General features: G+C 51.7%; 1 protein-coding gene across 1 annotated transcript; it reads right to left on the reverse strand.

Moving 5' to 3' along the window:
* Window positions 1-22,971: 22,971 nt before the first annotated feature.
* Window positions 22,972-26,554, reverse strand: IRX5 (iroquois homeobox 5). The gene is made up of 3 exons (XM_074913541.1): window positions 26,094-26,554; window positions 24,507-24,912; window positions 22,972-24,232 (listed from the first exon to the last, which is right to left on the reverse strand). The coding sequence occupies exons 1-3, from the start codon at window positions 26,340-26,342 to the stop codon at window positions 23,466-23,468; spliced, it is 1,422 nt and encodes a 473-aa protein (XP_074769642.1). The 5' UTR covers window positions 26,343-26,554; the 3' UTR covers window positions 22,972-23,465.
* Between the last annotated feature and the right edge of the window lie 1,263 nt (window positions 26,555-27,817).

Consider the following 27,817-nt stretch of genomic DNA (forward strand, 5'->3'; position numbering starts at 1 on the left):
ATGCAAAGTCTGTCTTACATGATATTTTAAAGGAAATATAATAGGTACCTTTCAGTACATAATAAGTCTCTCAGATTAAATTTGTGCTCAGTTTCCATTTAACCTTTCAACCCAATCAGGGAAAATTTAGGTTGAAATTGTAAAGATACATTGCTTTGAGTGAGAAGTTTTATCCTGAGACTGGGAGACTGAGTTTAGAGCAATGCTGGAGAGATAAATTGAGAGCCAGTAGCACATCTATGGGGTTTTGGCTCCCAGGATGTTGGCAGAGGGTATCCTTACTGCGTCCATTTGCCCATAGCTACAAAGGGGTGTTCATCAGAGGCTGGAGGATAATGTACCCTGCCCAAGACAGCCCTGCTCTACAGTCACATGTGCCTGGAGAGCTGAGCCTGTGTCAGGATATTTTCTGTATGCAGAGGAAAACTGGAAAGACAGACAAAACATGGGTCAAAGGGGGAACCAGACAGAGTAAATGAGAGATGAGATTGAACTGGAGCAGTCAAAGAAAAGAGCATCTTTTTCAGACACAAGAATAAATGGTTAAACTTTAAGATTGAACTCTGTGCAATTGGCTTGAGCTCAGTAAGAAAAATGGATTTACTAAGTTAAAGAGGAATAGAGCCACTGAATGCTCAGAAGAAATATATCAGATTTTTGACACAAGGCCTATTTACCGTTTAATACCCACTGCACAGAGGTGAGCCCCACCCCAGTGCATGATGGAGCTGCTTGATCAGTTTAGCTGCTCTGCAGGGGCAAAGTTGTGAGAAAACTGAGAATGGTCATCTAGTGCAAGGCACTGCTTTTAACTTTCTCTGGCTCTGAAAGTTACTCTAAAAGTAAAGATGATGAAGTAAAGGTAAGGTAAAGAGTCTTGCTCAGAAGGGCAGGATGCTGTGCATGCATGAAAATGGAGTTATTTGCATGGTCTTTCTATGACATGACTTGGGGGAATGCTATCCCAGGTACGAGGTGAGTAGACTCAGTAACTGTTTTGGCAGCATCGCGTGCTTGTGTTTGCAGTGACTGTGGACTGAAGCGCGCAGCTCTAACCTGCTCTATTCAGCTGCAAGCAAGAAACAGGTGCAAGAGAAGGTGCTGTCTGAGAGCTTGTGTTTTCTCTTATGAACACAACAGGATGCAGCTACAGCTGATGGTGAAACCTTTGCCCCATAATCCCTGGCTGCTTTTGTTTGCTCTCATGCAGAGCTACCATTCTAGCATGCGCATGTGCATGTATATGTGCGTGTATATGAGAGATTAATTTTTGCTGTTAATTGTATCACACAAATCGTGTCTGTTTCCTACCTGATGCAGTTGGAGACTAGGATAAACCAGCTAATATAATCAGTTACGCAGATTCTCTGAAATCCTGCACTTGGTTTGCTACACATGGGCTTTAGAAGTTCAAATATTACATTAAGGGTAATTTCCTTGATGCATAGTTAAAATCAGCCACTTTTATAATCTGTCTTCATCTGTGTGAATCTGACTTGGCACAATTAGTTGCAAGAGCCACAAAATAATTGCCTATGAGTGACAGATTTATTTTTTTTCCCCTAACTCATCAGTTAAGAGATCTTTAATTGTGAAGACTGTATGAGGCCTCACATCCCTCCTGCTTCTCAGGACTTAGTCTGCAGTTGCCAGCAAGCAGGAGTCAAAGCAAATTACAACCTCTTCATCAGCTTCATGAATGCTAGCAAATAAGTATAAGCTGATAAAATAATAAATCTTCACTTGGCAAACAGCAAAGGAAGAGGTTAATGAAATTCGATGGCTGGAATTGGAGTTTCATCTACTCTTACTGGCCTAAAGATGGCATCCATAGTGGAAGGAATATGAAGCTTCTGGGAAACAGAGAGTACTTGGGGCAGAACTGCTATCTTCCAGAAGATACAGTGAAGTATTTGTATTTCAGGAGGAACTGAAATTGGTTAAGCAACATTCCTAACCCAGGCCAGACAGTCCACTCTTGGCTGTGCTCTAGCACCTTCTCCAAAGGGCAGACCTTTACAGAAGCTTAAAGGTGTCAAGGAAATGTCTCTTGTCCTTCAGCCGCAGAACTAGATGCTTTTTCTTCTGTATGCTCTGAGAGGTGTAGGCATCATTTGCTTCCTGCTGATGTCTCTCGGAGAGATATATCTCTGTTCTGAGCTAGGGACAGCCGTGCTGCACTGCACGCTGTGCTGGGGATAACGGGGCCTCCAGAGCCTCTGCTCTCCCTCCAGGCATACGGAAGTCTCCCATTCATTCATTCATTCATTCATTCCACCTCACAAAAATATGTTGGTGTGGGAGGCTGGGATCACACCCAGCTTGGCAGAATTATCAGGTTCTGAAGGAGAAAAGAAGTTCACAAAATGATACTCCGTCATATCCACGTAACCCAGTAATAACGATCCTGATGTGTATTATTTTGCAATGGCATCCTAGCAACTGTGTCAAATAGAAGAAAAAACATGAGAATAAAGAGTGCATGTGAGAACTACCCTGAAGCATGTCTGAATTAATTATGCATCTTAATTTTTTGGATAAAAATCAGGTGCTTATTTCATTATTTATAGCACAAAATCAAAACATTAGTCTTTTATTTATGATGATGCTGATTCTGCCCAGATTGTGTTGGTTTTCCTGCTATCAACAGCAGCTCTGAAAAACTTGACATCTTTCCATGCTTTTAGAGAACCAGAAATGAAGTGGCTTTTCTCTAAACTGAAACTGTAATTTAGAATTTTTTTTTTTAAAAAAAAAGGAAATAAAAGTTTGTGTTATTGGGTGAAAGAGTATTTTAAACTTTTACCAAATATATGAAATAAATCATATGTGGACTGCACACATCAAAGCAGTGCAGTGTTAACCAATTAATCTTGAAAACACAATAATTTGGCTACTATGCTAACCAAGTTATGGGAAACTTAGATTTATCAAAATGAGTACTTACTCTGCAATGAAGAAAGGAGGTATGTGCCATCATTTAAACTTCCTGAGATGATAAATACACATTTAAAGACATGTATGCCAAGCAAGTATTATCTGCAGAATTAAATTTAATATGGAAACATAGTGTATTTTCCAAGCATTTCAACAGGAGCCTGTGCACATCATTAACTTCAAAATAGCTCATTTATTTTCATAGTTCAGTTCCCTTTAGCAAATAAAATGCAATTTGGCAAACTGCACAACATGTCTGTAATCTGCATGTAACATACAACCAACGAATTTTTAAAAATGGGAAGTCTGACCCACAATTATGTCCCTCGGGCTTTTCTATCAGCAGAACTGTTCCGCAATCAAAGCTGTGCTGCTTTAAAACTGAAATATTGTAGTGACGGATGATTCATGTCCCTAATTTAGTGATATGAGCCAACGAAATTTGTAAGGAGTTGCTCCTTTCCAAAGTTGGTTTAGTGTTTCACAGGCTCCTCCTGTTTAATCAGAATGTTTGCCTTTATTATTATTTTTTCACCCATCTCTCAGTCCTCATTAATATTAATCGTTGCCTCCACACTCACATGAGCTGCGAGAACTGTAGCAGTGCTGCTGCAGAGTAATTGTGTTTATAACTGTAAATACAATTGATTGCCGTTTCACCATATGAGCATGAACTTACACATATAGGATCTATTACATTGTGGAAAAATGTATTAAGTGAATTCCAGTGTCAGATAAATTGATAGTTAAAGGTATGAAATCCAGCATTGATAAATGGAAATGCTTTTTTACACAACACATGATTTAACCATGGGCCTGTCTGCCACAGCAAATTGTTCAGACTGAGATTTAGAAGGATTCAGATTTAGATGCTTATGTGGAAATCAGAAATAAACGTTGTAATTAATACAACAAATAGTGAAGAGGATATTGAACCTCATGTTCTAGAATGCAAATCAGTCTCTAACTACCGGAGAGCAGGATATGAAAGCAGGCTGTTTACATCTGCCCGATAATGTGCTTTTGCATGGCTCCTGATGTATGAGGTACTGAGCAGCATCAGACAACAGCTACTTTGGTTCTGACACAAAACCAATCATTTCCAAAGGTGCTTTCTTACACTCTTCCTAGCAGGAAGATGTTGCTTACGCTGTGATAGCACCCAAATTCTTTAGTCCAGGCTCAGAACAGCAAGGTGGAATGTTTGCAAGATCTGCAAACATACGGCATCATACCATTCTCCCCCCAAAGACCCCATTTAACTCTCCTCACTGACCAGCTGGATTCAAGTTCAGTCTGATTACTTCTTTCACAAATTTAAGATTTGAACTGGTTTGCAAATCATGTTTACATCCCCCTGTTTTACGTAGGCATGGAGTTGCAGGCCAACATTTTTGAGGGAGATGGTAGGTTGCATGAAAATGCTTTTGTCCCAATACAGTGTCATGCCCATTGAGCACAGATGCTTAATAAATATATCCTATGAGAGGTATTACAGAAAGAATGTGTAATTAGTGCATAGCTTTGGATCAGGAGAGCACCACTGAAGAAAAATTCATGATTATTGCCAGTTGCTACTCTGTGGTTCATATCGTGGAGTGGTCTGAGGGCACACAAACTGTATTTATTCCTTTTGTTTAAACCACATGAGAAAATGCTCTCCAGGACTACCATACTGATTCAGTTCACAGGACCCGACTAGAGCTAGTCTTAAGTAAACCCCCTGACAGGTGTCTGCAGATCTGCTACTGCTGGGCTGCACTGTTCACTAATAAAGACCTGGCCTTCCCAGTCTTGTTCTTCTACAACTCTGGTGCAAGCTGCCTGAGGCAGTTTCCCTCTTTCTCCCACATCTTATAGCATCTTTCTTTTTCAAACATTTTGCCTCCCACTGCAAAGTCCTGAAGACATTGGATCTCTGGTACAATAACTAGCCTGATAAACACGCTTGAAATGGATTTGGTAACTCACATGGACTATGAAGTCAGAGCTTACAAGTGATGTTAGGTGGTAGAGCCAGAAAGAAAATGGAATTTCTCTTCCTGAAAAGACTCCCAATTTTGAAATAATGAGAAATGTAATCATCTTTATGGTCTTCTACTTACCATTATCCAAATACTGTATATCATTAACTGGTGACACTCGATGGCCCCCAATGTGCTGGGGAGGTGTTATCTCTTTTTCTGGTTTTTGTAAGCCATGCAGCAAATAATTACAGTTGCTTTTCTTCTGCTGCTAAGGAATATGTGTAAGAGTGATGTGGGAGGAGGATCAGGGCCAGGTCTAAGTCAGTCCTAGTGGTTCCAGCAGTCTTTACTCATACCCCGCTGAGAAGGCAAGGATTTCTAAAGGGTGGCTGCACACCCCTGTCCTACTGCAGTCTCTGTGGAAGAGGAGGCTGCTGTCTTTACCCAGAAGGCAATCGGCAGCGGTGCAGTTTAAAACTTTACAGCCCCAGCACTGTCAAAGCCGCCATCATTCCTGCATTGTAGTGTCTTTAAGTGCACAGATGCTCAGTGTCCCAGGAGACAGGTATCCTGGGCTGCTGCAAAAGTTGGGAGAAGCTATGCAAAGCACATTCCAAAACTGGAAAGGGATGCTGCAGTGATTTACAAAGCATTAGCAGCACAGCACTATCCTGCAGTAGAGGGATAGAAGCTGAACACTCAGAAAACCCAGATATATCCTATAATAACAAATACAGAGCTAAAGTAAAAAGAGAAGGAGCAATATGGTTAGTATCTGATAATATATCTACCCTCTAGCCACTGCTGAAAGACATTCTAGCCCACACTAGATTTAAGATGGATGAGAAGTTTGCTGTCAAACAGGCAAGGCTTAAAAGAGTAGAGGAACTGAAGGTTTGATCTTTAACACCAGATGGAAAAGAGAAAGATGAAAGAAAAGTTAATCAGAGACTTTTCTTAAGCTCTGCTGATTACTGGAAAGCTTTTGACATGGTCTGTAGTATGCAGAAGTGAGTGGTGAGCCTTGATATTAACCAGCTCACCTAACAGGTTTTTTTTCCCCCCGAGTTTAACAACTCGGTCAATAGCCTGCTGGTGAGTTATTACATTTTCCATTGCAAAACTGACAAGGTATTTTTTCTTCATGACCCTCCAAAATGGCACTAGTGAATGTTTCCTTTAAAAGTCAGCCTCATCCCTGGTGACATCACCAATGGAAGGAGGTCGAAAAAAGAAGTGATGGTCTTCTCCTGAAATGCAGAAACTGCCCTGTGAGCAGGTGCTTTAGGTCACTTATTTAAAGAACAAGGACTCAAGGGGCCTTTGAGCAGATGACCTCTGTGAAGATTTAGTGGTATTGGTTCATTCTGAAGAACTTCCACTCCTGTTTCTTTGGGTCACAAAGGACACTGTCCTGGTTTACTGGACTGGAGAAGAGGCAGCTGTAGAGCTTTGCTGGACCCTGAAGTACTAAGCAGCCCTTAGGTATAGGTTAGTCCTTTTCTAAATGTCCCCCCCTTGCCTTGAGAAGCCATGAGTACATCAAACATTTCAGTAGAAGAGGACAGCAGAGAGACTCGGTTCCCTGGGTGGTGGGGTCTCTGAGGTACCTTTTGAACTAGAATTACCCAGAAGACTTGCCAGTGGGTGATTCCACCTACCAGATCAGTAGCATTCATCACAGTCTCTTTGAGATTTAAATTGATAACCCAGCAGATTATCTCTCTAGACAGCCATATGACTTAAAGCATCGTATAGCTTGTATTCATCTTCACAGCTTCCTGCAAAGTAGAAGATGAGAACAATATTATCAGTAGTTTGCATATGGGCAACGGATGCACAGAAGACTATGGGATTTGTTGCAAGGTCACACTGTCTGTGGCTCAGAGTTGAACTGCTTAAACGCAAGACCTTTCTACCTTGTTCTTATATCTAACGTCTATGAATATATATTTCCCTTATGGTTTAAGCTGTTCCGTTGGTTCCCAACTTTGAAGCAGTTTCCTGCTCTTCCATGGCATGAATTTTTAACTCATCCATTGAAAGCATATGGGCTTTTCCTAGGAAGCAAGTGAATCTACAAGCTTGGAAAGGCATGTGAACCAGAGTTTGGATCCCAGCCAAACAATTTGTTCTGGCTTTAATCAAGATGTCTTCTTTTAACTTCAAATATCATTTTTTAAAATCCCATATCAAACCTTCTAGTGTCACACTATGAAATCAATAAATGCTACCAGTCATTCAACTCAGAAATACTTCAAAGCAGACTCAGTGTAGCCATTATTTTATTTTTAAAAATATTCATCAAAGTGATGCAGTTAATACGAAGGCAAAACAAAATTAACATCAACAAAGAAATGTGTCAGTTACATTTTGAATCTGCAAAGTCCCACAAATCCTGCTACTAGTTTTGCATTTTCACATTGCTATATTGACACCTTTTAATATTTCCCCTTTTTTGTTCTCATCATAACTATTAACGTAGTGATGCAAATGCTAGTTTTAATGTAGTCATTTGATTCATCAAATATTTGATGTTATTTCACAACTTAAGGAAACAGTTACATTTTTGGCCCAGGTTCTCCTACATACAGGCCTGTGTGAGGAGCCTGTCCTGACTCAACAATGCACTTCAATTGTGTGTTGAAGTCTCATCTACTGCAGTGGCTCTATGTTTAAAGCTAATTATGTGATTATGGATATTCCTGAGTAAGGGTCATGGAGTTTTATCTTATTCCGTAATTATTTTGATGGAAAAAACAATGGAAGTGTTCATGAGTAAAGTTCCAATGTAACTAAGAGTTTTGAGATCTTGTCCATTTATTATAGCAACTATCCAATTTTATTGTGTACTATAATGGTACTTAAATTTATGTAGTAGAGATACTTGGACTGTAAAGATTTTCACAAGTGATTATTTTTAAATACTCATAAACATGATTTCTAGAATCAGTAAAAAGAATTCATGCTATATCTATTTTACAGTAGGTAGAACTTGTTTTTGTTAGATTCAGATTGCTGATTTTATTTAAGAATTCTGAAGACAGGTAACTAGCAGGGAGGGGCCCATCTGTATGTAGCTTTGGGTGAAGTCATCTCACCTCGCTTTAGACGTCCACAACAGACACCTGATTTAGTCCCCCTCGGTTCTCCTCAGTCAGTAGAGCAAGATCAGCACTTTCAATGTGTCAGTCCTCTGATTAGTTTTAGACATTGATTTTTAGGAGGAAATGAACCATGTTGTAAAGTGCCTTCTCTTGCTATTAACTATAAAAGTGTTTAGGGCTGAGATACACTCACACCTTTTTCTTTTATTTGAGGTGCTCTACAGTACCTCCCTGGTCACCAGCTGCTGCCCCAGTTCAGGGGTGTCAAAGATCTTATATCCCATGGGTATAGCTTGGATGCCCAGAGGGGGCTAAGATGCCATAGAGGCCTCTTTTTGGGTGACCAGATGCCAGGTCAGATACAGGTGCAGCCTCCAGGTCAAGTGGAGCCTATGTAGTAGGCCTGTGAGAAAATGGAGCATATTCAGAGCCTGGAAGGTTTAGGCTGAACAAAACCTGGTAACAGGTTTTCCAGGAAAAAGATTCAGAGAAAACTATAGCAGCAGCTCTTATCTTTTAAATTCAAAAGCTTGACATCAGATCTCAGCAGCTGGAGAGTTTAAGGAAAGAATATCCAATGGCTTGATTCCCAGTTCAAGGTCAGGACTTCTGCACAGTGTGTTCCAAAAAAAATATTTTTTTAAAAAATTGGAGAAAACTATGTTACTAAGGCGAGCAAAGCCCTGATGTTCAGTTTTGCCCATAGAGAAGCAATGAGAAAAGGCAGAGTGAGACTAATTAGTTTGTTTTCTCCTCCTGTCTCCCCATGCAGGGAGATACCGCAACATGAACATATCTTGCTGTTCCATTATTGTCTCTGCTCTGCTGAGTTTTCCCAGCTTCTCCACTGGCAGGGATTCAGTGGCAGAGAGCAAGGCCTCCCTCAGTGAACCATCAGAGACCAGGCTGTTCATCTTTCTTGTGTGCACTGATGTGCCAGCAGGTTGGTACAATTTGTGCAATTATCCACAGATATATGTTACACAATGGTGGTGTAAGCTGCTTTGTGGGTTGTGGTTCCCCCTGCAACCCAGGGCCTGGCCAGTGCCAGGGGCCGCTAGCCTTGTGCTGGCCTTGTGCCGGCAGCAGGAGTCCCCCCGACAAACCTCCTCAGCCACTGCTTTTCATGCTCAGTTACTGGTGCCCAGAGTGCAAGGCTCTGCCCCAGATGCAGCACCACCCTGGGGCCTTCTGCAGCCCAGTGCCAATCTATAGCTCAATTTCCATTTGTGCTTGTCTAAAATGAACTTCTATCCCTCTCTGCCTTCTCCTCCGATAGATTTATCCTGATGGGTTGGAGACATGTGGGGGCACTTACTGACTTGTCTTGGTCTGCAGATAGCAGCTTTCATCTTCTTGTTTCGTTCCTCAACAAGTCTTTCATGGGGTGATGGATATCTCAGTCTCTGCACATTCTTAGAATAAGAATGGTAACATGTAATTCAAATGCAGAGTAAATCCAGTCATCTGATTCCAAAAAATGAGATAGCCAAAGAAGAATTAGTTTGAATGAGAAGTAATGAAAACACATCTATCTGAATACATTGTGCTGGGAAAATTTTCAAAATGGAGCATAAACTGCTTTCTCCGCACCAAGGTACCCTGCCTGGAACTCTTTCTTCTCATGTTTAACAGTTGATTAGTACTGCCACCACCAGTTTCCCATCCTCTTGTCCTGATGCAATCCCCAGTGATAGCCACCAGCTCTAGCTCAACTCAGGTCATCCAGAAATGGGACCCATATTCGTATATATTAGTTGCATGGGAACCTGCTGAGAATGGATTACTGCCAAGGGAATGACACCATCAATAAGGAAATGGGAACTTGGGTGCATAATTATTTATTTACTATTTCTTCATGGTGTATCTTTCTTTTTTAAGTTGCAGCAAAGATAGACTATAGTATATTGTGTAGTGTTATAACTTTGTTCTGTAAGGTTTCTCAAGAATGAGACATCTGGGGAACCTTAAGCCTCTGTGATGATCACTAAGCCCCTGAAAGAAAACTAAAAGGAATGTTCAAAATCCAGATACAAGCTGATTATGGTTTAGAGCTGGACGCTTCTCTCCTGATGCTCAGACATAGGACTAGAGTAGGGTTAGAGGTGGGGAAGTGAGGACTTTCAGAGCTGAGTTTCCAGGGTATTCCTGTGTATCCCAGAATGTCTGTCTGTAACTGGTGTGCCAGAATCACCTCTGGCTAGAAAAAAGAAGTTCCCCAAGGGATGCTTCAGCAATGGCTGGTGAGCTCCAGAAGAGGCTGTCCTCTCAGGCCTGGCAAGCAGATTTACCTTCAGTTTTTCAACAAGCGTCTGCCCTTTGTTTGACGGAACTTTTTTCTAACCATGAATTCTAGCTGCTTTGTAGTTTTAATTCATTGTTCAATACTGCTGTTTTGGGGAATTTATGAACTCTTTGATGCTCTCTTCTCCTTACAAAAAGGTTTTAAGGGTGGGACATTGCATAATGGTATGTGTGCTTGGCACAGCAACCGGTAAACAGGATGTTTTTCGCTAGCTACATGGTTTGTGGTATGTTTCATCTTCCATCTTCCATGTTGTAATTATTTCAGAATCTCTGTCCTTCTTGTCCATTATGCTACCTTCACCAGCAGCATGGAAGCCAGCACTCTGTACACGAGGGTCACGCGTGTTCAGCTGCTTTCCTCAACGGAGCACAGGGTGCGGGGCGAGAAGGAGGGGGAGGCTGAGCACAGCGTGGGAGATTGGTGATGCCTCGGGCTTGGGTAAGGTGGGAAAGAACAGGCTGATCCGCACACGCAGCCTCAACTTTGCACCAGTGGCCAGAGTGTTCCGGCCACGGCCAGGGCAGTGTGCCTTTGCCAGCGGGTGGAGTAGCGCAGACCCTCGGGGAGAGCAGAGAGGCTACGCGGAGGAGTTGGTTGGTGCTGGAGTGTTAGTGCGGGAAGGGCGGCTGCCTTTGGGAAGGCCGGTTTGTGAGATGTAGTGCAGAGTAAGCGGCAGTTTAACGTGAGCGGGTGAAGCCCGGGCAGCTGTCAGGCAGGTTTTGGACAGTTTGTAGGTACCTGCTGGCTGCAGCAGGGCGACAAAGTTGCCTTTGCCTGCGCGGTGCGGCCGGGTGGCTGTGGAAACTGATCTGCAGTTGCTTCCCCAAGTGACTCGAGCCTCGGGCTCCAGCGGGCCCCCTCCGGCTCCAGCGGGCCGCCTCGGGCTCCAGCGGGCCGCCTCGGGCTCCAGCGGGCCGCCTCCGGCTCCAGCGGGCCGCCTCCGGCCGGGAGCCGGGGGGGCGCCCCGGGCGGGAGCGGGGCCGCTGCGGCCGCCCGTGTCAGCCAGAGGCTGGCGGCCGGGCCGGGGCTGGGATGAGGCAGGAAGGGCCGGGAGCCCCGGGCCGAGCGCTGGGCCGGGCTCGGGGGCTGGTGGAGGGACGAGGGTGACGGCGGGGCAGGGAAGCGAAGGGGCGCGGGGGGACGGCGCCGGCTCCGGAGCGGGAGCGCTGAGGCGACGCGGAGCGAGGGCAGCGCCGGCGGCGGGGCGTGAGGGGCGGCGGCTACCGCGGCGGCGGCGGGAAACGGGCCTCCGCGGGGAGCCCTGGGGCACCTCGGGCCGGCTCGGCGCCGGGCGGCGATCAGAGGGAGACGCGGAGGTACCGCAGGGAGGGGATGGTGGGGCAGGAACCTTGAAGCACACGGATGGGCCAGTGGTGTGTTTGGGGCAGAAAATGCTGAGGTAACGCATCCCGGTGAAGTGGGGGATTGTGGCCTCCCAGCGTGTCTGCAGGCTTGGGGTCACCGTGCCTGGGGACAGGGGACTGGGGCTGTTCATCCTGGCCTGAATATTCCTCTCCCTTTCCCGCAGCGCTGGACTGGGCAGGGAAGGAAATGGACGGGAAAACCCTGTGCCACAACACAGGTACTACTTACTATACTCTTCGTGTCAGAGACCTGAAAAACGCTTCCTATCTTGTCCTTAAACAGCTTCTCCTTGTACAGTTCTCTGAGGGAGAGCACACGTTCCCCAGTAAAATGCCATATTAAACCATAGGGTGTGCACTTTGCAACTCCCAAGCCCATCTCCGCGTTAGTTCACACCTACAATATCGCACGGCACATGGGATTTTAACTTTGCACCAGTTGTTGCTGTGTTTGGCTTTGGTGGGGAAGCGTGTATTCATCAGCTGTTACTGTAGGGTGGACTCTTATGGAGAATTAAATTTTCGATGCGGGGCCTGGTGGGTGTTGGAGTATGATTGTGGAAGTCTTCATGCAGGGGTTTGTTGATGCTGGAGTATTACTGCAGGGAGAGTGGCTTACTTTGTGATGGCTTGTCTGTGAGGTGCGGTGGAGAGAGTGAGAGAGCAGTTCAATGCGAAAGGATGAAATCCAGCACGTTCATACACACATTGTGGTTTAGATTGAAAAGATAAAATCTGAATAGTTTGAAGGTAGATTTTGGGCCGTTGTAAACAGTTGACTTTGCCTGGGTGGTACAGGACTAACCAAAAGGGGGCTTTTGCAACTGTCTGCAAGACTCAAGATCCAGCGGGCTACTTTAGGCCTTTTCACTCAGTCTAGCTGGGCTGAGTGAAGTGCTACAAGCTTAAGGACCAGAAAATTCAAAAGCAAAAGGTAAGGGCTGTGGAAATTTTTGGTATGGAACTATGACATCTATAACACTGATTTTGGACAAACACACATATACTCGGTGGAGGGCATGCCAGGAGGCACTGCTGTGTGAAAAATCTCTGGTGAAGTGGCTCCTAAAGGGAGAGAGGGGGTCTTTATGGGTCTTCCCTTCCAGGGTACCAGAATCCTTTGGGTAATACAATTTTTTGGTGGTAGCTCTGCCCTGTACATGTGGTTTGCTGCGGTCGGAGAGAATCACCGTTCCCCTGGGCAGCACAGAATGGCTCCTGGAGCAGGGCACATCTCAGTATATACGTACATATTAATTTGTATCTACTTTGCTACTGCGTACATTTAGGATAGCAATTGTAGCATGGAGGAGGTGCCACAGGCATAATTAAGTTAACTGTTCATCAGCTAACATATTTTCATGAACACTTTGTTGTTTTTCTTTTTGTACCTGCTAATGTGATATAGCGAAGGCTATTTGGTACTGTGCATGCAAAGCAGAATTAAGTCTGGCAGGCAGCCCAGGCAGCCCTGCCACGTGTCCCAGCTGCTCACAGCGCTCGCAGAGTGCTCTGTTTCCCCAGCTTTGCTGCTGCACATTTTTCTCCAGCCACTCGCAAACAACAGAGATCTTGCGGTCAAGAGCTTCCTGATGATTTGGCATAGAGGTGTAAACAGATAAAGTTCATGAAGAGGGTTTCTTGTAGAGGTGGACTGAGTTTGCAATTCACTTCTTTTGCCTCTGTTAATTTCAAAGACGAATGTGCCAGACTCCTCCCTCCACAGGTGAAGTCAGCAAATTGGCAGGGACATTACAGGGACTTATGTTCAGGAAAAGGGGGGAAAATGATTTATTCTTTTTTCTAATTCTGAGCACCATTACCCCTCACCTCTGAACCAAGAAAGACTTTACGTGGTGTCATAATTTAGCAAATTACTTCCTCAAAGGAAGGTCAAACATTTTACCATTCGATCAATAGGAAGCGACTTACAAATCATGTGTATTGATCATTGTAATCATTCAGAGGAATGTAGGGCAGACACTAAAATCACATGCACTTAGTCTTAATTGCCCACATTAAAGCAATTATGCCCCAAAACTGTCATTGTCTAATGCTATGCACACTACCCAGCATGGTAACTTCTAGCCATACATATTTAATCATAAATCAGCCTCTTAGGTCTGTTGCACTAAAGACCTACAATATTGCTGTAATTATGCAAATATAACTATGTCTTTTTTCATCAACGTGTAAGATCATGTTGCTTTTGGGAGCCAAGTGGAGAAAAATAAGCCCCTATATTAATGCAGCTGGTATTTAATACATATATTTTACAGCTGTGCTATGTGTTCATGACACAAGTACTTAAAGTGACCTGAAATTGCTAATGAACAGAGAGCCTTTGTAAAAGCAGTCACAGGTCAAGGACTTGCAGATAAAACTTGTTGAGCGGTACGTTGATGGTAGGCTTGTGTCAGGAGAGTGCTATTTGTTTGAGGACGTTTATAAACATTATTTTCCAGAGGATCATTTCAGCTAAAAGTGTCTCGGAGAAATACCAATTTGGTAGCATTAAAATAATTGTTTTCTGATCTTGTAAACATAAGGTGGGTGCCTTTTTCCTTTTGTCAAGGAAGCCAGTGTGTAGACTCAGGAAAGTTTTGTTTTGATTTGTTCCCACAGCTTCCACGGTGGGAACTGAAAGATTGGTCAGGAGTTTATTCCTTCTGCCATTCCAGAAACCATTTCTAAACAGAACTGGAAAGTGAACCATTCTTGGTATGTTATATACCTTGTATTTTGCAAACAAGAATGCTAGAAATCACAGTTATTACCTAGCATGGGACAGCGAAATTTACCCTTCACAGAGAATATGAAATAAAGTCCTTTAAAGTTAATGAGAGCTTTTCTCCTGCCTCCCAGCACTGAGATCTAGACCACAAAATAGGTACAGTGGCCCATTGGGCTGATTGGCTCAGCATTAGGTTCTGGCCAGCCTCAGACAGTTCCCCCGCAGATCATGGAGGTCGTCAGAAAGAGACACCTTCTAATGCAGCCCAGAACAGAACAGGTAAAAGAACAGGAAGACAAAAATACACAAGACTGAATGGTAACACAGAGAGGCAGCAAAAGAAAGGCATTTCCCACTGCTTCACCTAGAGCCTGCTTTTAATTCTTGACTCCCCTCTGAAGGAGTGCGGAGCGGGCTGTGCTCTGTCTTTACAAGCAGAGGCACCAAGGGAAGGTGCAGAGAGGGAAGACGGGCTGCTGCGATTGCCAGGCACCTCTGTGCTACCATTTCCTGCTCCTCTGAGCTTTACTGGAGCCTGAAATATCACATCGTTTCAGCGAGTGTTGATCGCTACATTGGTAGTTCTGCAAAATGTTCTTGTTGCACCTTCTCAGTCTTCAGCACAGTGGGCTGCTGACATGCAGGCCTGAGGGTACTTCTGCGAAGCCCCAAAAGGTAATGAGAGAAGCTGCCTTTTTGGCAGCAGGCTCCAGCTAAGGCATGTGCACCTTTGCTGGGAGATGTGCGAGTTGCAGATCCCTCAACGAGCTTCGGAGCTGCAGGAGCAGGGAACGGTGTGTGGAAGCTAAGAGCTAAATTGATTCAATCCTCCAAATCTCAGGCAAATTTATTTTAACAAGTTTTTGAGAATGTCAACAATGTTTCTGATCTTCTGGGGTTCTTAACCCGTTCAAAGCAGCAGCGCGTAGAGCGTAAGATACGTTGTCAGTCACTTCTGTATGCAGGTGGGCAACTGAATCACAAGTAGTTTAGTATGGGCTTTTGAAAGGGGGAATGTCGTTTCTCTCAGAAGCCCTTAGCCCCAGAATAGTGGTTCAAGCATTAGACACTGATCGGAGGAGAAAGCTCCAAGCTATTTCAGTGGAGGAAAAAGAACTTAAAATTTATAGTTGCATCAAATCTGATCAGAGCACCGATTAGGTTACAGGCTAGCCCTGGATACGGCCAGTCTGGGGCACGCTGCCCGTCTCTCCCTGCACTGCCGGGTGGTGAGGGGCTGCAGCATGCCTGATCGCTCGGGAATCCCGGCACTTCCCGCACTCATTCGTTCTTTCAAGTAGCAATGAAGTTGTTTGGCTGGATCCTTTATGAAAGTTAAAATTGGTTTGTCATTTTCTTTTCGCTTCTCACACCTTATCTAGTTTCTACATTCTTCCCACTTCAGTAGTCAAAGTGATTGAAAGCTGAAAACTGAGCAGATCTGTCCCTGCAGCAACTTTCCTCGCGTTTCTCATTTACCGTTTTATCAAACAGGCTCTTTGTCTCTGCAGTCCCCTGATGTTGCCTCTGTTACACGGAGATATTCTTCAGGTCATGGGGGTTAAAAGGGGGCTAAAAAGGAGATCATATTGGACTTGCTTTACACAGACATGTAGCATTAGACCCAACGCCCAATAGAGGAAAGATATACTACTCCTATTTGATGAGCAGCAGGCCAATAAATTCATTAATCATCATTTTATGCCTCATCAAACACTTCCCAAGTTCCTCCATGGGAGTTATACAAATTAGCCACTGAAAAGGCAGTAATTTTAGTTTAGCTAGGTAAGTGCTTTTTGATTGCCTTCCTGAACAATGCTTCCCTTGACAAGCTAATAAATCAGCCCTTTCTGAATCAGAAGTGCAGCAAGTGCGAACAATAACTCCACATAGTTTCTCCGCTGATTTCAGCTAGAAGGCCTAAGAGGATGATCTGGGATCAAAGTCTCTTAGTTTATTGCAGAGCAAAAGCTTTCTTTATGAAGAAGAGCTACAGAGAAATGAGGGAAGGGGGGATTTTTTTAATCAATTAATGAGAGCAAAAGTCTTGAAACAAAAAGGAGGCCTAAATCTCCAATTGCAGGGATGCCGGGAGGCCGGCGGGGCAGCCGGGGCAGGAGCGGGTCCTGCCGCAGGTGAGTCTGGAAGCAGAAATCAAGGGGCTGCTCCTGTGGAGAGCTGCGGATTAGCAGGGCGAGTCAGAGTAGAGACTGTATTTAATCTGCGACCAATTGATTCCTTGAGTGTTTCAGGTATTTGTAGCATAGGTTTAGATTTGTTGGGTGGCTTTACAGTGGGAAGCCTTGAGGCTGTGCTGTCTTATCTTTTTTTCAAATTGCTGCCTTTGACAGTATCATTTTTTTTTAACTTGGCCGTAAATCATTTCACTAATCAGCTGTCACCAGCCAACATGCATACATTGGCATTCAGCCGGAGAATTTGTTTTGGAAGGCCTTTAGCAACAAAAACTATGTTTGTATCAATAACCGTCTGTTAATGCCTCATGCATACGGCTGTAGAACACGGGGAGGAACAAGGGGAGACAGCAGGCACGGAGAACAATTTGGTGGAAGGGGGGGGGGGGGGGCAGAGCATTAATTGCCCCGCACGGCGCGGCCTCCCCCCGCCCCGCCGCGGCTCCGGTGAGGCGGGTACCCGCGGCTGCGCCAAACCGGGCTGCGCGGGGCTGCCCGCCGCGGCGGAGTCCGAGGCTTCCCCCTGCCCGAGTCTAGACCCGAGGTATTTTAAGTACAGTGTGTCTCTTCTCCTCTTCATTAACTTTCCCTCCACACATCACTGCATGCTTCTGAAAATAACTTGGCAAACTGGGAGCCGTTTATCTCTTTTATCTTGGGACCTGATCCAATTAAATAAGTGCACATTTACATTTGCATCCATCAGGCATGAGCGCGGAGAGGTCTGTGGTTCGCTCTGAGCAAATAAGAGCCAATTTCGCTGGAAAAGAGGTGTCTGGACCGAGGCCGCCCCCCGTCCCGGGCGCAGGGCCGAGCCGAGCCCGCCGGCGCGGGCAGGGGCGGCCCCGAGCCGGGCCCCGAGCGGGGCCGGTCGCGCAGCACCGCGGCGGCGGAAGGCGGCGGCTCTTGCCCAAGTGCCGGCATCAGCCCGCGCCGGGCTCCCGGCGCGCGGCGAGTTCGCACATGCTCTAATTGTAACAGATGAGTAACGCCGTGCGGAGGACATTTATTTTCTGGTAGTTGGAGGCGAAGCGATTCCCGGCTGAGGAGGCTGGCAGCGCCCGGCGGCGGAGCCCCGGCCCGGCGGGGCAGGACCCCGCGGAGGTGCTGGGCAGCCCCGCTCCGGCCTCCCGCCGCGCTGGGCCCTCAACCGGCGGAGACTTCCCTGCCCGCGGGCGTGCGAGGGCAGGCGAGAGGGGCCCGAGCAGCCCCCGCGCCTGCGGACCGGCCGTGAGAGTAACGCGGGGCGCCCCCCTTGAGTAACGGGCATTAAACAAACGCAGCCACCCCAAAAGGAGGGCCCGCGTCGCGGGATGCGAGGTGACCCCGCTGCCTCCAGCCCCTCGAGGGAAGCAGCCCTCCCGGGGCACCCCGCGCCTCCGCGGCCGCGCAGAAAAACGCTCTGGGGCAGAAGCGCCCGCGCTGGGGGGCACCCGGGCGCCGCGTTAGGCGCTCCCAGGGAGGTCGCGCCGAGGGTGCTGGCTGCAGCAGGGTCACATCAGGGGGCGCATCAGGACCGGGGGCTCCTGCCGCATCCTAGGAGCGGGGGCAGGAGCGGCAGTGGCGCTCCAGGGCGGCCGGCGGAACAGAAGCGCCCCGCGGAGCGCTGCCGCGCCCGCGCAGGAGCCCTCTCCCGCGGCCGCCCCGTCGGGCAGGGCCAGCGCCCCGGCCAGGCGCGGCCCTTCCCTCGCCGGCCCCGGGCGAGCCCTTTCCCCGCACAGAAAGGTCCCTGGGCCGGGCCGGGCGGCCGGTTCCGCGCCCGCGGAGGCGCGGTGGAGGAATGCGGGGACAATGCGCCATCTGTCACCGCCGGGCCGCGCCGCGGCCGGGAGCGCCGCCGAGGGCGCTGATTTATGCTGAATGCGCCTTCGAAGATCTCGATGTAGACTTTGTCTTTCTCTGTCACAGCCAAGTAAAAAGAAACAGCTGGCCTGAATTTTTAGCACCCATAATTAATTAAGAGCTTCATTCCTGGGATTTGATGATTCAATAAAGCAAGACCCTTATTCCCCTATGTGATTCCAGTGAATATCTACTCCACTCCAATCCTTTTGGGTCCCAAGATAGGGCAGATTAACACTCTTTTTCTGTGGGAGAGAGGGGAAAAAATGCCTCAAGATTGCATCTGAGGCGCACACAAAAGGTAAATTCAAAACTGCCACTTGTTCTCTGCAAAGGCTCCTTATTCTCCGCTATTGATGTATTTGTGCCAGGTTTTAAAGAAACCAGAGGGGGGATGAGGAATTAACATATTGCTCATTTGGAAAAACAGCCGGTTCTGGTTTTGGTAACACTTGTTCCCTTGCCAGCCACAGATGTCCTTACTAATAATCTAGGCAGGTCACAGAAAGGGAGGGGCGGGGGGGCTCCCCTGGCACTGCCGTGCCGCTCCGAGGCTGCCCCGAGCCCCGGGCACGGCTGCTGCTGCTGGGGCGGGCGGTGGCCGCGGAGCCGGGCGCGCCGCACCGCCGGCTGCGCAATATCCGCGGCTGAGGACCGGCGCTGGGCACCGGCCGGGCCCTGGGGCCGAGCTTGCCTTTTTTTTTCTTTTTTTTTCTTTTTTTTTCCCTTTTAAATTAATCTACGGTTTGGGTTGAAGTTCCAGTACTTTTCCCTACTGCAAACCCCTGTGGTATTTTTTAGTCGCCTCCTTTAAACTTGCCGACCGTGTGATTTCCCGTGTTCTCTCGGCGGAGGGGCTTTCAAGTAGTTTCTAGGCACTACACGAGAAGATGCTGTTCAGATCCTCTTACCGGGGAGCGGGGGGAGAGACCCAATAAGCCAATTAGACGCGACCGGGCCGTCCCGGCCGCCGCGGAGGCTCCGCGCCGCGCGGGAGCCCCGTAGGTTAATCGGGACAATTGGAAAAGCAACAGTCGCGGGGAGAGCAGCGGGGGGGATGTAAACACGGTCCGGGGTGTTGAGGGTCTAAATTAGGATTTGTTTTGTTTTTAAGCGTGAAAGAGGAAGCAGCGGGGCTGCGGACCGCGCCAGGCTCCCCGCCTCTCCTGCCCTCTGTCTCCGCGATTGAGAAGCGGGGCTGGAGGGACAGGGGGGTCCCGCCGCCCCCGCCGGAGCTCGGCGGGCTGTGCCGGCTGCCAACCGCATCCCCGGCTCTGTCCGGTTTCCTCCAGGGCGGGGGGAAATTCACCGTCGATGGGACCGCTGGCTGCAGCCCCAGGTCCCGGCCCTGCCCGGGGTCTCGGCCCCGCCGGGACGGGCACGTCCGGCCCCGGAGCACCTGAGGAGGTTTCTCTTCCCTCCCCGGGGAGAGGGCGCTTGGCTCGGCCGGGCGTGGAGCCACGGGAGCTGCGCTCCGTGCCCGCCGGGCTGCGGCTTTCCGCCGGGAGCCTCCGCACGTCCCCGCCAGGGTCCCGATCCGCGGCGCGGAGAGCGAAGCTCTTCCTGCGGCCCCGCTCGTGGGGGCAGCCGGGCCAACGCAGTCTCGGCCGCGGTGGGGGGGTTTGGGGGGATGTTGGCCTGTCACCTGCGGGAGAGGGCGGCCCCTCCGCCGCGCCCCGCGGCCGCCTGCGCCGCTCAACCCGCGCCGGCGGGGCGGGCACCGGGGAGGGTCGTGCCCCCCCCTGCCCCCCCTCGACCCAGCAAGGGCCGCGGCGGGGGTGCCGAAGGGGGCGAAGTGCTTCCCGCGGGCGCGGAGCGGCGCCCCGCGGAGGCTGGGCCGTTCCCACCTGCGCCCGTGGGCAAGCACCTGCTCCCAGGCGCGCCGGAGGGAGCCCAGCGCGCAGGGCCCCGCCGCCAGCCCCGCTCTTCCCCCTCGCCTGTCCCCAAACCGCTTCGCAACGGCGGCGAGGCCCTCCCGCCCCCAAACCTCCGCGGGAGCGGCGGCCCCGCGGGGCGGCCCGCGGCCCTGCTCGGCGCCCCGGCGGGGGTCCGCTCCCGGCGTGAAGCGTCGCTCCCGGCCTCTCCGGAGGCTGCTCCCGAGTAACCTACGGCGGCTTTAATTGGCAGCAGACGTTATTTTTATTTTAAGACATCCACAAAATTTTTTTTCGAACAACAAATTAACATGCCAGAGGCAAAAAAGGCGGGCGCTGCCCCCTCCCCCCCGCTCCGTTATAAAAAAGAAACTGGGAAAATGGTGCTTGTTTTAAAGACAGGCTGTAGAGTACATCTCCCGCGGCAGGGGAAAAGGGTGAAGAATAAAATTGGAGTATGAAATCGATGGGGCTACAATAATAGTTATGGTTTAAAAAAGGCGATGGGCTGCAACCTAAAGGAAACGGTTAATTCCCTTAGGAATTTATACATCAAACGAAAACCGTATTGAGATCGCTGATAGACCTATTCAAAATAGCCCCGATTATAAGGAATAGGGCTTTTGAACGAGCGAAGCTCCTAAGCTGCTTTGCAAAATAGCTTTTTCAGAGATAGGAAGATCAGCTGGGGAAAGGTAGAGCGACAATTAAAAAAAAAAAAAATCCATAGCTAGATGAATAACTAAAACCTATTTATTTCGATACAGTCGTTCCACTGCGGGACCTGTTGTCCCCGGAGCTCGGGCCGGGCCGGGCCGGCTCCTGCAGCGCGGGCTGCGGAGGGGCCGCGCAGAACCCGGGCGGGGGCGACCCGCGGCGCTTTGCCTTCAGCCCCGCGCAGCGGAGCCGCTCCCGGCCGGGCCAGGCCCTGCCCTTCACCACGAGAACTTTCTCCCGTTTTCAGCAAGGCAGGTGAGACCAGTGCAGCTCACTGCTGCGTGAAAAATACACCATCCTGCAGGTCTCCCCGACTGGGAATAAAAGATCCAACCGAGGAATTCGAGCGTTTTTTAAAAATTAATTTATAATTTATAAAGTGACAAAATAACATACTGTTATCCCAGGAATATCTGATTCTTTACACATTCAGCTTGAAACAATTTTGATTTTAAATCAGATTATCTACAAAGATCGTATAACCAACTGAACATGGACTGCATCTTTAAAACATAAAATACAAACTACTATTTAAAATCCTGTAAAATGTAAATATGCATGAATAAACCCGTTACAACTAATAAATTTCTCTGACAAAGTTGAAGAGATTACAAAATAATTACCTGTCTCGTAAAGAAAAAAAAAAAAAAAACCAAACAAAACGGAGGGGTCGGCGCCAGCGGCCCCAGCGCTACTCCCATCTCCCAGCACCTTAGCAGCCCCCGCGTACAGCCGACGCCCCAAAGCCGATGTGAGCGGGGGCAAACCCGTCCCGGGGGCCGGTGCTGGAGCAGCTCCTCGCCGTTGGCTGTTCGGAGGGGCCCGGGGACCGCCGCCGCGGCGGGGGCTGGCTGGCGGCGTCGGGGGCCGCTGGGCAGCACGGAGCGCGCTGAGGGCCGCGCTCTCCCCTGGCCCGGGCCCTGGGGAGCGGGGTGGGGAGGGGCAGTGTGTGCTCCGGGCGCTGTCCCCGCACACGCGGGACCGCGGGAGACCGGGGATGCCCCGACCGCGGTCCGCCCCCCGCCGCGGCGTGGCGGGTGCTGCGCGGAGCGGAGCGCGGTGGCCCCGCGGGGCTCCCGCACCGCCGAGCGGGCGGCGGGAGCCAAACTCGGGCCGAGTGTGACACCTACCTGCCAGCGCCGGGAAGCACCGCGCCCGCGGCCGGCTCTGCGCGGGGCTGCGCGCCCGCGGCCGCCCGCCCAGACCGCGCCGTCCCGTGGGCCGCGGGCAGCGGTGCAAAACGCCGGGGGGCGGGGAGGGGGGGGAAAGGGGGCCGGGGCCCAGGCGGCCCCGCCGCACCGAGCGCCTCTGCCTGTGCAATCCCCATCCCCGGGCACCGCCGCGGCAGCGACGCGGGGTAAATCTGGCAGAAAATCGAACTCATTAGCAAAGTTCACCAGCTGATTGCTTTGCATAAAACACGACACTGATTGAAAGTAATTAGGTTAAAAGATGGGACTGCGCTCGGATTTGGTGTTTCTAACAAGTGCTTTTGTGCATGGCCTGATTTACGCCTTTGCCTCCGGAAGCGGCGGCCCTCCCGCGCCCGGCCCAGCCCGGCCCGGCCCCGCGGCCGCCGCCGCTGCTTCTCCCCGGCCCCGCGGGCGGCTCTCGCCGCCGGAGCCCGAGCTCTGAGAAACCGTCTGCCACTTTGAAAAGGGCTTCAGGAACTACTGTAGGGTCCTAAACGGAGCCCCGCGTCTCTTTCAAAACGCCTGTCTTTTTCCGCAGCTATGCACATATCTGCCCGTTGCAAAAACAGAGTGGTTTTGGTTCTGTTAAAAATCTCTTTTAATTAAATATTTGCATTTTACAAAGGCGGCTGCAGTTTTTTGTATCTAATAAGTATAACCTATTTCTTTTTTTTTTCTTTTTGCATTATAGTTTAGCTCACACCCAAGAAAAAAAAACAATAGGCATAAAAAATTAAATTAAACTTGTATATATATATTTTAAAACTATGAAACAATTCGGAAAAAGACACAGAAATGTATATATTTATATTACGAAAACAACATTAATGCCTGTACAGGTGTCTTGATTTCATAATTTACTTCAAAGATACTGTATTATCAATTTAAATACAAAAAGCTACATTAAATATACAGAATAAGATTTAATACAAATCTTTCTTCTTTGTGTGTGTGAGAGAGAGCATGTCACTCGTTTGCTTTTCACTTGGTTAAGACATTTCTGGGCGGTTTCCACCCAGCCATTTCCAATAGACTCTATAAACTTTTGAAGGGGGTGCTGGCAGGGAGGGGGGGAAGCTGGTCTTTTTCTGTTTGTTTTGTTTTGTTTTTCTTTTGGTAGTGGAAAAATAACTGCCAAAGCAATTTATTATTTCTCTCAATAAATTAAAAAAAAAAAAAAAGAACAAAACCACAGTCCCAGGAGGGGGTAAGGAGGAGAAGCCGATATTAAATGTTGGACATACCTTTCTTCAGTTCGTAAGGTGAGTCTTTGCAAAGGTCTACTTGGGACTGGCTCCGGATCATTTTAGTGTCTTTAGCCAGGCTCTCGGCTCTGCTGAGGACAGTCTGGTTTAATCCATTGAAGTGGGCGCCGGGGGCGGCGGCAGCGGGGCTGCCGGCGGGGTGCCCGTGCAGGGCCCCGAAGGACCCGTAGTTCGTGTACCCGGGGTAGAAGGGCGCCGTGTAGTAGAGCGGCCGCGGCAGGACCGCCCCGTTGGGGAAGGGGCACTGCGCCGCGGGCGAGCGCGGCCGCGGAGGCGAGCGCGACGGGCCGCCGCCGCCCAGCACGGCGGGGCCGGGGGGCGCCGCCTCGCCGCCGGCCTCCTTCGCCTTGTCCGCCGAGGTGGCGATCTCGGCCAGCGACCAGAGCTTGGGCTTGGCGAGGGCCGCCTGCTGCGGCGAGTGGATGACGGAGGCGCCGGTGGCGGCGGGCAGCAGCGGGTGCAGGTCGGCGGCGTGCGGCGGCCCGGCGGCGGCGGAGGGCGGGCGGTACGGTGGGGGCTCCTCGCCGCCCGCCGGCGGCAGCCCGCGGCCCGCCGGGCACGGCCCCAGCGGGGACGAGCCGGGCGCCTTGGGGGGGGCGGGCGGCCCGTCGAGCCGCTCCTCCGCCGGCTCTTTGCAATCCGAGTCGCTGAGGCCGCCCTCGGCCTCCCGGGGGCCGGGGGACTCCTGGAGGCGCTCGCAGCCCGGCGCTGCCTTGGGATCCGCTGTTCCTGGGGGGGGGGGGGGGGGGGGGGGGAAGGAGAGGGGTGGGGGGCAGCTCTCGGGCTCGCCCTGCGCCCCCAAACCCGCCCACCCACTTTGCCGCCCCCCCGAGCCCCCCCGCCCCGGTCCCGCCGCCGCCAGGCGCGCGGCGCTGCCCTCCGGCTCCCCCCGCCCCGGCTGCCCGCTCGGGGGCACAGGCCGCCCCGCCGCCACCGCCCGGGCCGGGCCGGGGGCAGCCCCGAGGGCGCGGCCGCGGTGGCCCGGCCGAGCCCGCCGCCCTACCTGTGTCCGGCGTGCCGGGGTCCCCCTTCTCGTCCAGTTTCTGGGGCTCGTCCTCGTCGTTTTTCTCCAGGTCGATGTTCTCCTCTTCCTCCTCGTCCTCGCTGCGGTTCCGCGGGGTCCAGGTCATTTTGTTCTCCTTTTTGAGCCGCCGCCGCGCGTTGGCGAACCAGGTGGAGACCTGGGTGAGGGTCATTTTGGTGATGATGGCCAGCATGATCTTCTCGCCCTTGGTGGGGTAGGGGTTTTTCCGGTGCTCGTTGAGCCAGGCCTTGAGGGTGGCCGTGGCGTCCCGCGTCGCGTTCTTGCGGTACGCGGGGTCCCCGTAGGGGTAGGAGCCGAGCGGCGCCGCGTACGGGTGGTACCCCAGGGACCCGGCCATGCCCGGCGTGTGGTCGTAGGGCGAGCCCTGGGGAGAGAGGGGAGAACGGCCCGGCGGGGCGAGGTCAGGCGGCCGCGGGGCGACAATGACACGGCAAGGGCAGCGCTAGGGCCTGCCCGCGCCCCGCCGCCGGGCCCTGCCCGGCTTCTCCCCCGGCTCCTTCCCGGGAGAACGGGCGGAAGGGCCGAGGGGCTCGCCGGGGCCGGGAGGTGCCGGCCCCCGGAGGCCACCGGCCGCCTGCAGCAAATCCAGCGCTTCTCCCCCAAATGCGGGCGCAGAAAAGCAAGTGGGCAGCGCGGCGTGGGGGCGGACAACGGCGGGGGGACCTCTCCCTTCCCCCCCGCGACGAGACCGCGGCGGGCAACCTGCCGGGCCCAGGTGGCCGGGCCGGGCCGGGCCGCTCCTCTGCCAGGCCAGGGGCGGGAGGAGGGAAAAAAAAAAAAGGGGGGAGAAAAGAAAAGAGAAAAGACGAAGGAGAAAAGGAAGCAAGACGGGAATGGGAAAGAAGAAACTGGGGAACTCTGCCGAGGCCCTTAACAGAGGGGAGAGACTGAGCAAAACTCCCCGGGTTTTGGGGGGAACTGTGGGGCACCGCCAGCGGCCGCAGCCCTGTGGTGGGGATGCCCGGCGCCCCGGGCCGGCTCCGCGGTGTCCCGCAGGCGCGCACGGCGGCGCAGCGCTCTGCCTTCCCCTTCCCTTCCCCGCGCAGCGCCCGCGGAGCAGGTCGCGGCCATGGGATTAGAGCTCTGCTATATTTAAGCAGCCTAATTATCGCCGTGCAGGGGGAAAGTTGCCTAGGTTTATCGCCCGGATTTCTCCCATCGCCGGCCGCTGCTGCGTTCATTCCCTTTTCAATCACAAGAAGCTAATTTTTGAGGAATTACGATTACTGTTTTATATTTTTTAAAAATATCTATTTTTTTTTAAGGGAATGAAATCGCTGCCCGCCCGCCCAGCCTGGGCCGTGCCGGCGGCTCCCCCTCGCCCGGCCCTGCCCGCCGCTGCCGCCAGCAACAGTGTGCGGCAGCACGGGGCGGCGATGCGGGAAAGTTGGGCGGCGTGGCGGGGACCCGCGCTCCCTTTTGTCCCCGATATCTCAAAAAAAAAATCGGAACAAAAAGCAGGCCCGGGGGGTGGGGGGGTGGGGGCAGCGCCCGCGGGATGCCGCCGTGCCCGGCGCGGTGCCGGCTGCCCGGGGCTGCTCTTACCACGTAGGAAGTGAAGGCGGCGGCGGCGGCGGCGGCCGGGTCGGTGCCGTACTGGAGGTGGGAGTTGTAACCCGGGGAAGGGGCGGTAAAGGCGGTAGATCCGGCATAAGGGGAAAAAGCGGAGCCCGAAGAAGATCTCCCAAGTTCATCGGTCCTGGGTCCGGAGATCACGCTGGTGCTGTACGCCGGGCAGGAGTAGAGAGCCAAGGACGCTGACGGCTGGTACAAGTAACCCTGAGGATACGACATGGCCAGGCGCACACATATACCCGGGAGCCCAAGGCGCCGGGAGGGAGCCGCCGCGCTGCCGGGCTGGGGCCGCTGCGGCCGGGGCTTCGCGGGCGCCTCTCCGCCCTCGCCAGCTGGGCAGCGGCGGCACCTTGCTCTGTGCCGGGGCTGCTGCTCCGCGCTCGCCTGCAGCCTGGCACCGCTTCCTCCTTTTTCTCCCCCTCCTCGCTTCCCCCTCTCTCTCCTTTTTTTTTTTTTTTTCTTCACTCCCCCCCCCCCCTCGGCTCGCTCTCTCCCCTTTGCACCGGGGGGCTTTTTTTTCCCCCCTTCCTCCTCGCTCTCGCTTTCCGAAGGGTCCTGCCAAGATGCTAAGTTGGAAATTGCAGCTCCTGACGCCTTCTGCGCGGCCCAGCGAGGCTCCTCCTTCGCGGGGTGTTGTCAGTGGAAGGACTGGCAGGACCCCGCTGGGCTGCCGCGGCCGGGCCCAACCAGCGGGAGGGCTCCGCGCTTCCCTCGGCCCTCCCCAGCGCTCAGAGGCTCAAGTGCGCCGGCTCCTGGATTGCAGTCACCTCCGAGCCATTTAAGATCAGCTCCAACTTTCTGCATGTGCTAAATACCGTGCGGAGCCGCGCTGCGCCGGAATGCAAGCCAATCAGTATATGAAAAAAAAATAGATATTTAATAAGATTTATTAGCCGCCCGGCTCCCCCTCTGCGCAGCCACCCCTCCTCTTGCTCTCTGCCCCCTGCCCCTCCCTCCACTAAATCACTGGAGGTGGAATATACGGGGGGATGGGGGGTGTGCGGTGGTGTTAGTTTTTCTTTTCCAAACAAAAAAGGCGATTTGGGGCGGGGAAGCGCCGGGCCGGGCCGGCAGCGCCGGGGTGCGCGGCTGGTCGCGCCGTCGGGGCGGGGGCCGCGCCGAGGCCGCCCCGCCGCCGGACCTGTTGCGGCGGCTGAGCGAGCGGAGCTGCGGCGGGGGGTCCCCGGCGAGGAGCGGGCTTCGGGGAGCTCGGGGGGCCGTGAGCCCGGCGGGAGGGGTTTAGTCTTTCCCAGCGCCGGTCCCGGGAGAAGGGGAATCCGGAGGGGGAGCGGCGGGGGTGGAGATGGGTCTGCAGAAATCGTTCAGAATGAGGGTTTGCCCGCGAGTCTGGAGTACACCAGGTACCCTCCAACACACACCACACCACTACCCCCCCCCCCGGCTCATAAAAGGGACGAGGTGAAAGCAGATTAAAACCATATGAACTGGGATAAATCCCCCCCGATCAGGAGATGTAATCTCCTTTGATTCCACCAGATACATTTCCCAACAGGAAGAGACCCCGATTTATTCCCTTCTCGCTTTTTTCCCCTCGCGGCCGCGGACCCTGCCCTCCGCCGCGGCTCCGCGCCCCCGGCTACACGGGACCCGCGGGGCCGGACCCTCCTCGCACCCCCTGTGCCTGTCCCGGTGGGGGCGATTTAATTAGATTTATCTTATTTATTTTTTTTTTA

This window comes from Athene noctua, chromosome 9 (assembly GCF_965140245.1).
Source record: "Athene noctua chromosome 9, bAthNoc1.hap1.1, whole genome shotgun sequence".
Lineage (NCBI taxonomy): Eukaryota > Metazoa > Chordata > Aves > Strigiformes > Strigidae > Athene > Athene noctua.

Excerpts from the sequence above, each read along its gene's own strand:
- IRX5 (XM_074913541.1), bottom strand. The coding sequence starts at position 26,342 with ATGTCGTATCCTCAGGGTTACTTGTACCAGCCGTCAGCGTCCTTGGCT. Across the intron at positions 24,913-26,093 it reads CCGCCTTCACTTCCTACGTG|GGCTCGCCCTACGACCACAC; the intron begins GTAAGAGCAGCC and ends CTCTCTCCCCAG. Across the intron at positions 24,233-24,506 it reads CCCCGGCACGCCGGACACAG|GAACAGCGGATCCCAAGGCA; the intron begins GTAGGGCGGCGG and ends CCCCCCCCCCAG.